Genomic DNA, 16,265 nt, shown 5'->3' on the forward strand with positions numbered 1-16,265 from the left:
CTCACCTCTCCTACCTTTAATAATAATAATAACACCTCTCCTCACTTTAATATTAATAATAACACTTCTCCTCCCTTTAATATTAATATTAATAACACCTCTCCTCCCTTTAATATTAATAATAATAACACCTCTCCTCCCTTTAATATTAATAATAACACCTCTCCTCCCTTTAATATTAATAATAATAACACCTCTCCTCCCTTTAATATTAATATTAATAATAACACCTCTCCTCACTTTAATATTAATAATAATAACACCTCTCCTCCCTTTAATATTAATAATAACACCTCTCCTCCCTTTAATATTAATAATAACACCTCTCCTCCCTTTAACATTAATAATAACACCTCTCCTCCCTTTAATATTAATAATAACACCTCTCCTCCCTTTAATATTAATATTAATAATAACACCTCTCCTCCCTTTAATATTAATATTAATAATAACACCTCTCCTCCCTTTAATATTAATATTAATAATAACACCTCTCCTCCCTTTAATATTAATAATAATAACACCTCTCCTCACTTTAATATTAATATTAATAATAACACCTCTCCTCCCTTTAATATTAATATTAATAATAACACTTCTCCTCCCTTTAATATTAATATTAATAACACCTCTCCTCCCTTTAATATTAATAATAATAACACCTCTCCTCCCTTTAATATTAATAATAACACCTCTCCTCCCTTTAATATTAATAATAATAACACCTCTCCTCCCTTTAATATTAATATTAATAATAACACCTCTCCTCACTTTAATATTAATAATAATAATAACACCTCTCCTCACTTTAATATTAATAATAACACCTCTCCTCCCTTTAATATTAATAATAACACCTCTCCTCCCTTTAATATGAATAATAACACCTCTCCTCCCTTTAATATTAATAATAACACCTCTCCTCCCTTTAATATTAATAATAATAACACCTCTCCTCCCTTTAATATTAATATTAATAATAACACCTCTCCTCCCTTTAATATTAATAATAACACCTCTCCTCCCTTTAATATTAATAATAATAATAACACCTCTCCTCCCATTAATATTAATAATAATAACACCTCTCCTCCCTTTAATATTAATAATAACACCTCTCCTCCCTTTAATATTAATAATAATAATAACACTTCTCCTCCCTTTAATATTAATATTAATAATAACACCTCTCCTCCCTTTAATATTAATATTAATAATAACACCTCTACTCCCTTTAAAATTAATAATAAAACCTCTCCTCCCTTTAATATTAATAATAACACCTCTCCTCCCTTTAATATTAATATTAATAATAACACCTCTCCTCCCTTTAATATTAATAATAATAACACCTCTCCTCCCTTTAATATTAATAATAACACCTCTCCTCCCTTTAATATTAATAATAATAATAACACCTCTCCTCCCTTTAATATTAATAATAATAATAACACCTCTCCTCCCTTTAATATTAATAATAACACCTCTCCTCCCTTTAATATTAATAATAACACCTCTCCTCCCTTTAATAATAATAATAACACCTCTCCTCCCTTTAATAATAATAATAACACCTCTCCTCCCTTTAATATTAATAATAATAACACCTCTCCTCCCTTTAATATTAATAATAATAACACCTCTCCTCCCTTTAATATTAATAATAACACCTCTCCGCCCTTTAATATTAATAATAACACCTCTCCTCCCTTTAATATTAATAATAACATCTCTCCTCCCTTTAACATTAATAATAACACCTCTCCTCACTTTAATATTAATATTAATAATAACACCTCTCCTCCCTTTAATATTAATATTAATAATAACACCTCTCCTCCCTTTAATATTAATAATAATAACACCTCTCCTCCCTTTAATATTAATAATAATAACACCTCTCCTCCCTTTAATATTAATAATAATAACACCTCTCCTCCCTTTAATATTAATAATAACACCTCTCCTCCCTTTAATATTAATAATAACACCTCTCCTCCCTTTAACATTAATAATAACACCTCTCCTCCCTTTAATATTAATAATAACACCTCTCCTCCCTTTAATATTAATATTAATAATAACACCTCTCCTCCCTTTAATATTAATATTAATAATAACACCTCTCCTCCCTTTAATATTAATATTAATAATAACACCTCTCCTCCCTTTAATATTAATAATAATAACACCTCTCCTCACTTTAATATTAATATTAATAATAACACCTCTCCTCCCTTTAATATTAATAATAATAACACCTCTCCTCCCTTTAATATTAATATTAATAATAACACCTCTCCTCCCTTTAATATTAATATTAATAATAACACCTCTCCTCCCTTTAATATTAATATTAATAACACCTCTCCTCACTTTAATATTAATATTAATAATAACACCTCTCCTCCCTTTAATATTAATAATAAAAGCACCTCTCCATCTTGTCTACCAGTTCCAGAAGTGACAGGGTGAACTTGGTGGACACGGTGGGGGGCTGGTGTCTCCGGGTCACCGTGCTGCTCTTCCTCACATGACCTCTATGCTGACCTACGACCTCTGCGTGAACCAGGAAGAGGTTGGCCACCATCTGGGGAACATACCATAGACTTAGATAGACATTGCATCATTGTATCTGCCCCATTATGACGTCTGTGAGAGCATGGGCAGCACCATTGAGGCCATCTCCATTTAGAAGTAGTCAATTTTCTTCTTCCTCTTCTACTACAGGTTAGTGAATCCCTGGATGATTTGGAACAGGTATAAAGACCAGGTTAGTGAATTACCTATCCCCCTGGAGGATGAATTACCTATTGTCTGAACAGGTATAAAGACCAGGTTAGTGAATTACCTATCCCTGGAGGATGTAGTCTGAACAGGTATAAAGACCAGGTTAGTGAATTACCTATCCCTGGAGGATGTTGTCTGAACAGGTATAAAGACCAGGTTAGTGAATTACCTATCCCTGGAGGATGTTGTCTGAACAGGTATAAAGACCAGGTTAGTGAATTACCTATCCCTGGAGGATGTTGTCTGAACAGGTTTAAAGACCAGGTTAGTGAATTACCTATCCCTGGAGGATGTAGTCTGAACAGGTTTAAAGACCAGGTTAGTGAATTACCTATCCCTGGAGGATATAGTCTGAACAGGTATAAAGACCAGGTTAGTGAATTACCTATCCCTGGAGGATGTTGTCTGAACAGGTATAAAGACCAGGTTAGTGAATTACCTATCCCTGGAGGATATAGTCTGAACAGGTATAAAGACCAGGTGAGTGAATTACCTATCCCTGGAGGATGTTGTCTGAACAGGTATAAAGACCAGGTTAGTGAATTACCTATCCCTGGAGGATATAGTCTGAACAGGTATAAAGACCAGGTTAGTGAATTACCTATCCCTGGAGGATGTTGTCTGAACAGGTATAAAGACCAGGTTAGTGAATTACCTATCCCTGGAGGATGTTGTCTGAACAGGTATAAAGACCAGGTTAGTGAATTACCTATCCCTGGAGGATGTTGTCTGAACAGGTTTAAAGACCAGGTTAGTGAATTACCTATCCCTGGAGGATGTTGTCTGAACAGGTATAAAGACCAGGTTAGTGAATTACCTATCCCTGGAGGATATATTCTGAACAGGTATAAAGACCAGGTTAGTGAATTACCTATCCCTGGAGGATGTAGTCTGAACAGGTATAAAGACCAGGTTAGTGAATTACCTATCCCTGGAGGATGTTGTCTGAACAGGTTTAAAGACCAGGTTAGTGAATTACCTATCCCTGGAGGATATAGTCTGCACAGGTATAAAGACCAGGTTAGTGAATTACCTATCCCTGGAGGATGTTGTCTGAACAGGTATAAAGACCAGGTTAGTGAATTACCTATCCCTGGAGGATGTTGTCTGAACAGGTATAAAGACCAGGTTAGTGAATTACCTATCCCTGGAGGATGTTGTCTGAACAGGTATAAAGACCAGGTTAGTGAATTACCTATCCCTGGAGGATATAGTCTGAACAGGTATAAAGACCAGGTTAGTGAATTACCTATCCCTGGAGGATGTTGTCTGACCAGGTATAAAGACCAGGTTAGTGAATTACCTATCCATGGAGGATGTTGTCTGAACAGGTATAAAGACCAGGTTAGTGAATTACCTATCCCTGGAGGATGTTGTCTGAACAGGTATAAAGACCAGGTTAGTGAATTACCTATCGCTGGAGGATGTTGTCTGAACAGGTATAAAGACCAGGTTAGTGAATTACCTATCCCTGGAGGATATAGTCTGAACAGGTATAAAGACCAGGTTAGTGAATTACCTATCCCTGGAGGATGTTGTCTGAACAGGTATAAAGACCAGGTTAGTGAATTACCTATCCCTGGAGGATATAGTCTGAACAGGTATAAAGACCAGGTTAGTGAATTACCTATCCCTGGAGGATGTTGTCTGAACAGGTATAAAGACCAGGTTAGTGAATTACCTATCCCTGGAGGATAGGTTAGTCTGAACAGGTATAAAGACCAGGTTAGTGAATTACCTATCCCTGGAGGACAGGTTAAAGACCAGGTAGTGAATTAACTGGAGGAGGTATAAAGACCAGGTTAGTGAATTACCTATCCCTGGAGGATATAGTCTGAACAGGTATAAAGACCAGGTGAGTGAATTTATCCCTGGAGGATATCCCTGGAGGATGTTGTCTGAACAGGTATAAAGACCAGGTTAGTGAATTACCTATCCCTGGAGGATGTTGTCTGAACAGGTATAAAGACCAGGTTAGTGAATTACCTATCCCTGGAGGATGTTGTCTGAACAGGTATAAAGACCAGGTTAGTGAATTACCTATCCCTGGAGGATATTGTCTGAACAGGTATAAAGACCAGGTTAGTGAATTACCTATCCCTGGAGGATATTGTCTGAACAGGTATAAAGACCAGGTTAGTGAATTACCTATCCCTGGAGGATGTTGTCTGAACAGGTATAAAGACCAGGTTAGTGAATTACCTATCCCTGGAGGATGTTGTCTGAACAGGTATAAAGACCAGGTTAGTGAATTACCTATCCCTGGAGGATATAAAGACCAGGTTCTGAATTAATCCCAGTTGTATAAAGACCAGGTTAGTGAATTACCTATCCCTGGAGGATGTTGTCTGAACAGGTATAAAGACCAGGTTAGTGAATTACCTATCCCTGGAGGATATAGTCTGAACAGGTATAAAGACCAGGTTAGTGAATTACCTATCCCTGGAGGATGTTGTCTGACCAGGTATAAAGACCAGGTTAGTGAATTCCCTGGAGGACCTATCCCTGGAGGATGTTGTCTGAACAGGTATAAAGACCAGGTTAGTGAATTACCTACCTATCCCTGGAGGATGTTGTCTGACCAGGTATAAAGACCAGGTTAGTGAATTACCTATCCATGGAGGATGTTGTCTGAACAGGTATAAAGACCAGGTTAGTGAATTACCTATCCCTGGAGGATGTTGTCTGAACAGGTATAAAGACCAGGTTAGTGAATTACCTATCGCTGGAGGATGTTGTCTGAACAGGTATAAAGACCAGGTTAGTGAATTAATCCCTGGAGGATATAGTCTGAACAGGTATAAAGACCAGGTTAGTGAATTACCTATCCCTGGAGGATGTTGTCTGAACAGGTATAAAGACCAGGTTAGTGAATTACCTATCCCTGGAGGATATAGTCTGAACAGGTATAAAGACCAGGTTAGTGAATTACCTATCCCTGGAGGATGTTGTCTGAACAGGTTTAAAGACCAGGTTAGTGAATTACCTATCCCTGGAGGATATAGTCTGAACAGGTATAAAGACCAGGTTAGTGAATTACCTATCCCTGGAGGATGTTGTCTGAACAGGTATAAAGACCAGGTTAGTGAATTACCTATCCCTGGAGGATATAGTCTGAACAGGTATAAAGACCAGGTTAGTGAATTACCTATCCCTGGAGGAGGATGTTGTCTGAACAGTGATTTACTGCCACCTGCAGTTGTGGAATGTTTGCTCATTAGTATAATTCATGGACTGATCTGGAGACAGGGATAAAAGCAACAACAAAATCCCATGGCTGATCTCAGATGGATTGGGCCAAGTTAACCTTCCCTTTCACGTAAGAAAGTCATGACCATCATGCTTTTAGGGAAATAGGTTCGTTTTGTACATATATTAAACTGTGAGATTGAACAATTCTCCTTGCTGAGGGGGTCCGGGGTCCTCCCCCTGATCATTTTTACACTTTGAAAGTTTACATACACCTTAGCCAAATACATTTAAAATCAGTTTTTCACAATTCCAGACATTTAATCCTAGTAAGCATTCACTGTCTTAGGTCAGTTAGGATCACCACTTGATTTTAAGAATGTGAAATGTCAGAATAATAGTTGAGAGAATGATTTATTTCAGCTTTTATTTCTTTCATCACATTCCCAGTGGCTCAGAATTTTACATACACTCAATTTGTATTTGGTAGCATTGCCTTTAAATTGTTTTATTTGGGTGAAACATTTTGGTTTGCCTTCCACAAGCTTCCCACAATAAATTGGGTGAATTTTGGCCCATTCCTCCTGACAGAGCTGGTGTAATTGAGTCAGGTTAGTAGGCCTCCTTGCTCACACACGCCTTTTCAGTTCTGCCCACACATTTTCTATTGGATTGAGGTCAGTGCTTTGTGATGGCCATTCCAATACCTTGACCTTGTTGTCCTTAAGCCATTTTGCCACAACTTTGGAAGTATGCTTGGGGTCATTGTCCATCTGGAAGACCCATTTGTGACCAAGCTTTAACTTCCTGACTGATGTCTTGAGATGTTGCTTCAATATATTCACATAATTTTCCCCCCTCATGATGCCAACTATTTTGTTAAGTGTACCAGTCCCTCCTGCAGCAAAGCACCCCCACAACATGACGCTGCCACCCCCGTGCTTCACGGTTGGGATGGTGTTCCTCGGCGTGCAAGCCTCCCCCATTTTCCTCCAAACATAACAATGGTCATTTTGGCCAAACAGTTCTATTTTTGTTTCATCAGACCAGAGGACATTTCTCCAAAAAGTGTGATCTTTGTCCCCATGTTCAGTTGCAAACCGTAGTCTAGCTTTTTTATGGCGGTTATGGAGCAGTGGCTTCTTCCTTGCTGAGCGGGCTTTCATGTCGATATAGGACTCGTTTTACTGAGGATATAGCTACTTTTGCACCTGTTTTGTCCAGCATCTTCACAAGGTCCTTTGCTGTTGTTCTTGGATTGATTTTCACTTTTCACACCAAAGTACATTCATCTCTAGGAGACAGTACGTGTCTCCTTCCTGAGCGGTATGACTGCTGCGTGGTCCCATGGTGTTTATACTTGTGTACTATTGTTTGTACAGATGAACGTGGTACATTCAGGCGTTTGGAAATTGCTCCCAATGATGAAGCAGGCTTGTAAAGGTCTACAAATTCTTCTGAGGTCTTGGCTTATTTCTTTTGATTTTCCCATGATGTCAAGCAAAGAGGCACTGAGTTTGATGGTAGGCCTTGAAATACATCCACAGGTACACCTCCAATTGACTCAAATGATGTCAATTAGCCTATCAGAAGCTTCTAAAGTGTATGTAAACTTCTGACCCACCGGAATTATGATAGAGTGAATTATAAGTGAAATAACCTCTTTCTTTAAACAATTGTTGGAAAAATGACTTGTGTCATGCACAAAGTAGATGTCCTAACCGACTTGCCAAAACTATAGTTTGTTAACAAAAAGTTGTAGAGTGGTTGAAAAAAAAAAATTAATTACTCAACTGTATGTGGCAGGAAGCTCAGTTCTGGTGACTTTTTAAAAGGAAATTCTACTCCAGAATTAAAGAAAATAAACCCCCTCCAGAAAGGTGCCAGGTAACATATTGGTAGAAATCATGTTTATTACAAATATATTGTACCATGCATCTAGCCTATGGTCTATATTATCAGATGTGCTGTTAGCAATAAGCATTATCACCTGCAGCCCAAATGATTTACGACTAGGTAAATAGATCAACTATTGTCTGGTTTAGTTTAATAACACCATTACATGACTAATTCTAACCCCTAACCCCTAACCCTCCTACCTTGTTCTTGCTGTGGCTGAACAGATCGAGAACCTGCTGTCCAACCTGGTGGTAGTTCTAACCCCTAACCCTCCTACCTTGTTCTTGCTGAACAGATCGACAACCTGCTGTCCAACCTGGTGGTAGTTCTAACCCCTAACCCTCCTACCTTGTTCTTGCTGAACAGATCGAGAACCTGCTGTCCAACCTGGTCCTTGTTCTAACCCCTAACCCCTAACCCCTACCTCTCCTACCTTGTTCTTGCTGAACAGATCGAGAACCTGCTGTCCAACCTGGTCGTAGTTCTAACCCCTAACCCCTAACCTCTAACCCCTAACCCCTCCTACCTTGTTCTTGCTGTGGCTGAACAGATCGAGAACCTGCTGTCCAACCTGGTCGTAGTTCTAACCCCTAACCTCTAACCCCTGACCCCTCCTACCTTGTTCTTGCTGTGGCTGAACAGATCGAGAACCTGCTGTCCAACCTGGTCGTAGTTCTTATCCAGAAACTTGTGAACCTACAGAGAGATGACAGAAGGTATAGAGCAGGAAGAAACCATATTGTAAAGCCATCGACTGTCGGATCTGTTTTGGTCTGTCTCATTTACTGTGTTGGGTAATATGGGATGTTTTGGTCTGTCTCATTTACTGTGTTGGGTAATATGGGATGTTTTGGTCGGTCTCATTTACTGTGTTGGGTAATATGGGATGTTTTGGTCTGTCTCATTTACTGTGTTGGGTAATATGGGATGTTTTGGTCTGTCTCATTTACTGTGTTGGGTTATATGGGATGTTTTGGTCTGTCTCATTTACTGTGTTGGGTAATATGGGATGTTTTGGTCGGTCTCATTTACTGTGTTGGGTAATATGGGATGTTTTGGTCTGTCTCATTTACTGTGTTGGGTAATATGGGATGTTTTGGTCTGTCTCATTTACTGTGTTGGGTAATATGGGATGTTTTGGTCTGTCTCATTTACTGTGTTGGGTAATATGGGATGTTTTGGTCTGTCTCATTTACTGTGTGTAAGGAGGAGTGTTAGTTCACCATGCTGGTTAGGAGGAGTGTTAGTTCACCATGCTGGTTAGGAGGAGTGTTAGTTCACCATGCTAGTTAGGAGGAGTGTTAGTTCACCATGCTGGTTAGGAGGAGTGTTAGTTCACCATGCTGGTAAGGAGGAGTGTTAGTTCACCATGCTAGTTAGGAGGAGTGTTAGTTCACCATGCTGGTAAGGAGGAGTGTTAGTTCATCATGCTAGTTAGGAGGAGTGTTAGTTCACCATGCTAGTTAGGATGAGTGTTTGTTCACCATGCTAGTTAGGAGGAGTGTTAGTTCACCATGCTAGTTAGGAGGAGTGTTAGTTCACCATGCTGGTAAGGAGGAGTGTTGGTTCACCATGCTAGTAAGGAGGAGTGTTAGTTCACCATGGTAGTTAGGAGGAGTGTTAGTTCACCATGCTAGTAAGGAGGAGTGTTAGTTCACCAAGCTAGTAAGGAGGAGTGTTAGTTCACCAAGCTAGTAAGGAGGAGTGTTAGTTCACCATGCTAGTTAGGAGGAGTGTTAGTTCACCAGGCTAGTTAGGAGGAGTGTTAGTTCACCATGCTGGTAAGGAGGAGTGTTAGTTCACCATGCTAGTTAGGAGGAGTGTTAGTTCACCATGCTAGTTAGGATGAGTGTTAGTTCACCATGCTGGTAAGGAGGAGTGTTAGTTCACCATGCTGGTAAGGAGGAGTGTTAGTTCACCATGCTGGTAAGGATGAGTGTTAGTTCACCATGCTAGTAAGGAGGAGTGTTAGTTCACCATGCTAGTAAGGAGGAGTGTTAGTTCACCATGCTAGTTAGGAGGAGTGTTAGTTCACCATGCTAGTAAGGAGGAGTGTTAGTTCACCATGCTAGTTAGGATGAGTGTTAGTTCACCATGCTAGTTAGGAGGAGTGTTAGTTCACCATGCTAGTAAGGAGGAGTGTTAGTTTACCATGCTAGTTAGGAGGAGTGTTAGTTCACCATGCTGGTAAGGAGGAGTGTTAGTTCACCATGCTAGTTAGGAGGAGTGTTAGTTCACCATGCTAGTAAGGAGGAGTGTTAGTTCACCAGGCTGGTAAGGAGGAGTGTTAGTTCACCAGGCTGGTAAGGAGGAGTGTTAGTTCACCATGGTAGTTAGGAGGAGTGTTAGTTCACCATGCTAGTAAGGAGGAGTGTTAGTTCACCAGGCTGGTAAGGAGGAGTGTTAGTTCACCATGGTAGTTAGGAGGAGTGTTAGTTCACCAGGCTGGTAAGGAGGAGTGTTAGTTTACCATGCTAGTAAGGAGGAGTGTTAGTTCACCAGGCTGGTAAGGAGGAGTGTTAGTTCACCATGCTAGTTAGGAGGAGTGTTAGTTTACCATGCTGGTAAGGATGAGTGTTAGTTCACCAAAGGCTTTTCATTTGAGTTTTTTATGGATCTTTTAATATTCACAATAAATGGGAACATCATCCAACCAGCGAGCTGCGTTGGGGAAGCTGATTCTGCTCTCATCCTGTTGGGTCTCACTGGGATTCACTACATACACACTACCCACAACTATAGGTGTGTTACCTGGCAGGTGTGTGTGTGTGTACCTGGCAGGAGTGTGTGTGTACCTGGCAGATGTGTATATGTGTGTGTGTGTGTACCTGGTAGGTGACCGGGCCAGCGAAGTGTTTGATGGTGAATTCTGGGAGGGGCATCTTTGGCTTCAGGTAGATCTTGTTGTTACCATGGTGATAATGACACTTCTGGAGGAAGGTGTGGTCTGTCGCCTAGCAACAGAGGAACAGAGCATTAACCAATGACTGAGCACAGTAAAGTGTGTGTCTGTGCGTGTGTATGTGTATGTGTGTGTGTGTGTGTGTGTGTGTGTGTGTGTGTGTGTGTGTGTGTGTGTGTGTGTGTGTGTATGTATGTGTCTGTCAGTGTGTGTGTGTGTGTGTGTGTGTGTGTGTGTGTGTGTGTGTGTGCGCGTGTTTGTGTGTGTACCTGGGGAAAGCAGCTCTGGTCATCCAGGATCTTCAGTATCCCATGGGGCTTAGAGGAGATGAGGTCGATGCAGGACTGGTTGTCGCTGAATGGGATGTCCTGCCACGGGATCTGCTCCCTGTTGTACTCCTCCTGACAGACACATGACATACAGGCTTCATAACGCATCATAACACTTTGGAACAGGACATACTGCCACGGGATCTGCTCCCTGTTGTACTCCTCCTGACAGACACATGACATACAGGCTTCATAACGCATTATAACACTTTGGAACAGGACATACTGCCACGGGATCTGCTCCCTGTTGTACTCCTCCTGACAGACACATGACATACAGGCTTCATAACGCATCATAACACTTTGGAACAGGACATACTGCCAGGGGATCTGCTCCCTGTTGTACTCCTCCTGACAGACACATGACATACAGGCTTCATAACGCATTATAACACTTTGGAACAGGACATACTGCCAGGGGATCTGCTCCCTGTTGTACTCCTCCTGACAGACACATGACATACAGGCTTCATAACGCATCATAACACTTTGGAACAGGACATACTGCCAGGGGATCTGCTCCCTGTTGTACTCCTCCTGACAGACACATGACATACAGGCTTCATAACGCATTATAACACTTTGGAACAGGACATACTGCCACGGGATCTGCTCCCTGTTGTACTCCTCCTGACAGACACATGACATACAGGCTTCATAACGCATCATAACACTTTGGAACAGGACATACTGCCAGGGATCTGCTCCCTGTTGTACTCCTCCTGACAGACACATGACATACAGGCTTCATAACGCATTATAACACTTTGGAACAGGACATACTGCCACGGGATCTGCTCCCTGTTGTACTCCTCCTGACAGACACATGACATACAGGCTTCATAACGCATCATAACACTTTGGAACAGGACATACTGCCAGGGGATCTGCTCCCTGTTGTACTCCTCCTGACAGACACATGACATACAGGCTTCATAACGCATTATAACACTTTGGAACAGGACATACTGCCAGGGGATCTGCTCCCTGTTGTACTCCTCCTGACAGACACATGACATACAGGCTTCATAACGCATCATAACACTTTGGAACAGGACATACTGCCAGGGGATCTGCTCCCTGTTGTACTCCTCCTGACAGACACATGACATACAGGCTTCATAACGCATTATAACACTTTGGAACAGGACATACTGCCACGGGATCTGCTCCCTGTTGTACTCCTCCTGACAGACACATGACATACAGGCTTCATAACGCATTATAACACTTTGGAACAGGACATACTGCCAGGGGATCTGCTCCCTGTTGTACTCCTCCTGACAGACACATGACATACAGGCTTCATAACGCATTATAACACTTTGGAACAGGACATACTGCCAGGGGATCTGCTCCCTGTTGTACTCCTCCTGACAGACACATGACATACAGGCTTCATAACGCATCATAACACTTTGGAACAGGACATACTGCCAGGGGATCTGCTCCCTTCTGTCCTCTTATAACCCTGGCTCTTCAATGAGTATCTGATATAAGACATGTCAGTCTCCTGTCCTCTTATAACCCTGCCTCTTAAATAAGACATGCCAGTCTCCTGTCCTCTTATAACCCTGCCTCTTATATAAGACATGTCAGTGTCCTGTCCTCTTATAACCCTGCCTCTTACATAAGACATGTCAGTGTCCTGTCCTCTAATAACCCTGCCTCTTATATAAGACATGTCAGTCTCCTGTCCTCTTATAACCCTGCCTCTTATATAAGACATGTCAGTCTCCTGTCCTCTTATAACCCTGTCTCTTATAGAAGACATGTCAGTCTCCTGTCCTCTTATAACCCTGTCTCTTATAGAAGACATGTCAGTGTCCTGTCCTCTTATAACCCTGCCTCTTATATAAGACATGTCAGTCTCCTGTCCTCTTATAACCCTGTCTCTTATATAAGACATGTCAGTCTCCTGTCCTCTTATAACCCTGCCTCTTATAGAAGACATGTCAGTCTCCTGTCCTCTTTTAACCCTGCCTCTTATATAAGATATGTCAGTGTCCTGTCCTCTAATAACCCTGCCTCTTATAGAAGACATGTCAGTCTCCTGTCCTCTTATAACCCTGTCTCTTATATAAGACATGTCAGTCTCCTGTCCTCTAATAACCCTGTCTCTTATAGAAGACATGTCAGTGTCCTGTCCTCTTATAACCCTGCCTCTTATAGAAGACATGTCAGTCTCCTGTCCTCTTATAATACTCTATCTCAGGCGAGGTTTTGGATATCTAAGGAAGTTTTGCTCGCCTGAGGTAGAGTATCTCATGATAAGCTGGAGACCACACTATCTACCTAGAGCGTTTTCATCTGTATTTTTCATAGCTGTCTACATACCAACACAGACCGATGCTGGCACTAAGACCTCACTCAATGAGCTGTATTCCACCATAAGCAAACAGGACACCGCTCATCCAGAGGTGGCGCTCCTAGTGGCCGGGGACTTTAATGCAGGGAAACTTAAATCTGTTTTACATCATTTCTATCAGCATGTTAGATGTGCAACCAGAGGGGGGAAATTCTAGACCACCTTTACTCCACACACAGAGACGCATACAAACCTCTCCCTCTCCCTCCATTTGGCAAATCTGACCATAACGCTATGCTCCTGATTCCTGCTTATAAGCAAAAATTAAGGCAGGAAGCACCAGTGACTGTCGATAAAAAAATGGTCAGATGAAGCAGATGCTAAACTGCAGGACTGTTTTGCTCAGACTGGAACATGTTACGGGATTCTGCCGATGGCATTGAGGAGTACACCACATCAGTCACTGGCTTCATCAGTGCATCGATGACATCGTCCTCACAGTGACTGGGCGTACATACCCCAACCAGAAGCCATGGATTACAGGCAACATCCGCACTGAGCTAAAGGCTAGAGCTGCCACTTTCAAGGAGCGGGACTGTAACCCGGAAGCTTACAAGAAATCCTGCTATGTCCTGCGACGAACCATCAAACAGGCAAAGCGTCAATACAGGACTAAGATCAAATCCTACTACACCGGCTCTGATGCTCGTCGGATGTGGCAGGACTTACAAACCATTACAGACTACAAAGGGAAGCACAGCCGAGAACTGCCCAGTGACACGAGCCTACCAGACGAGCTAAACCACTTCTATGCTCGCTTCAAGGCAAATAACGCTGAAACAGGCACGAGAGCACCAGCTGTTACTGAAGACTGTGTGATCACGCTCTCCATAGCCGATGTGAGTAAGACCTTTAAACAGGTCAACATTCACAAGGACACAGAGTCAGACAGATTACCAGGACGAGTACTCAGAGTGTACTGTGACCATGCGCTGACCAACTGGCACGTGTCTTCACTGACATTTTCAACCTCTCCCTGACCGAGTCTGTAATACCAACATGTTTCAAGCAGACCACCATAGTCCCTGTACCCAAGAACACCAAGATAACCTGCCTAAATGACTAACGACCCGTAGCACTCACATCTGTAGCCATGAAGTGCTTTGAAAGGCTGGTCATCAACATCAACTCCATTATCCCAGAAACCCTAGACCCACTCCAATTCACATACCGCCCAAACAGATCCACAGATGATCCAATCTCTATTGCACTCCACACTGCCCTTCCCCACCTGGACAAAAGGAACACCTATGTGAGGATGCTATTCATTGACTACAGCTCAGCATTCAACACCATAGAGTCTCAAAGCTCATCACTAAGCTAAGAACCCTGAGACTAAACACCTCCCTCTGCAACTGGATCCTGGACTTCCTGACGGGCTGCTCCAAGTGGTAAGGGTAGGTAACACGCTGATCCTCAAGGCTTCATAAGGCTTCATAAGGCATACTAACAATTATAACAGGACATCCTGCCAGAGGATCTGCTCCCTGATGTACTTCTCCTGACAGGCAGATGACAAATAGGCTTCATACAGGCTTCATAACGCATAATAACACATAACAACCCTCACCTGCTCCTGTCTGAAGACGATCCTATTGAAGAAGAACTGCAGGTACTCATTAGCATAGTTAATACACAGCTGCTCAAAGCTGTTGAAGGACAGGTCCTGGAGGAGACAGAGATACGGGGTTAGATACAGCTAAATGACAGAGATGTTGAAGGTCCTGGAGGAGACAGAGATACTGGGTTAGATACAGCTAACTGACAGAATAATGACAGAGATGTTGAAGGTCCTGGAGGAGACAGAGATACTGGGTTAGATACAGCTAACTGACAGAATAATGGAAACACAAGTTAATGAGGGATACAATGTATATTGAAAGCAGATGCTTCCACACCCATGTGTTCCTGAGTTAATTAAGTAATTAGCAAGGTAAAGTAGTATATATTATAATAATTTAACCTTTATTTAACTAGGCAGGGAGGGAGGGAGGGAGGGAGGGAGGGAGGGAGGGAGGGAGGGAGGGAGGGAGGGAGGGAGGGAGGGAGAGGGAGAGAGTTGGAGGGACGGAGGGAGAGAGTTGGAGGGACGGAGGGAGAGAGTTGGAGGGACGGAGGGAGAGAGATGGAGGGACAGACAGAGGGAGAGAGATGGAGGGACAGACAGAGGGAGAGAGATGGAGGGACAGACAGAGGGAGAGAGTTGGAGGGACAGACAGAGGGAGAGAGATGGAGGGACGGAGGGAGAGAGATGGAGGGACAGACAGAGGAAGAGAGTTGGAGGGACAGAGGGAGAGAGATGGAGGGACAGACAGAGGAAGAGAGTTGGAGGGACGGAGGGAGAGAGATGGAGGGACAGACAGAGGGAAAGAGATGGAGGGACAGACAGAGGAGAGAGTTGAAGGGACAGAGGGAGAGAGATGGAGGGACAGAGGGAGAGATGGAGGGACAGACAGAGGGAGAGAGATGGAGGGACAGACAGAGGAGAGAGATGGAGGGACAGACAGACAGAGAGAGATGGAGGGACAGACAGAGGAAGAGAGTTGGAGGGATGGAGGGAGAGAGATGGAGGGACGGACAGAGGAAGATAGTTGGAGGGACGGAGGGAGAGAGATGGAGGGACAGACAGAGGGAGAGAGATGGAGGGACGGACAGAGGAAGATAGTTGGAGGGACGGAGGGAGAGAGATGGAGGGACAGACAGAGGGGAGAGATGGAGCGACAGAGAGGGAGAGAGATGGAGGGACAGAGGGAGAGAGATGGAGGGACAGAGAGGGAGAGAGATGGAG

At 42.5% G+C, this 16,265-nt stretch overlaps 1 protein-coding gene across 1 annotated transcript in view; it reads right to left on the bottom strand.

The window, feature by feature from the left end:
* The window catches only part of LOC135536902 (unconventional myosin-XV-like), a 192,614-nt gene that overhangs the window by 174,718 nt on the left and 1,631 nt on the right, over positions 1-16,265 (bottom strand). The window contains 5 exon segments of the mRNA XM_064963124.1: positions 2,436-2,590; positions 8,497-8,574; positions 10,707-10,832; positions 11,050-11,181; positions 15,048-15,143. Of these exon segments, the coding sequence (XP_064819196.1) occupies positions 2,436-2,590; positions 8,497-8,574; positions 10,707-10,832; positions 11,050-11,181; positions 15,048-15,143 (587 nt within the window).

This window comes from Oncorhynchus masou, unplaced genomic scaffold (genome assembly GCF_036934945.1).
Source record: "Oncorhynchus masou masou isolate Uvic2021 unplaced genomic scaffold, UVic_Omas_1.1 unplaced_scaffold_682, whole genome shotgun sequence".
Classification (NCBI taxonomy): Eukaryota; Metazoa; Chordata; class Actinopteri; order Salmoniformes; family Salmonidae; genus Oncorhynchus; species Oncorhynchus masou.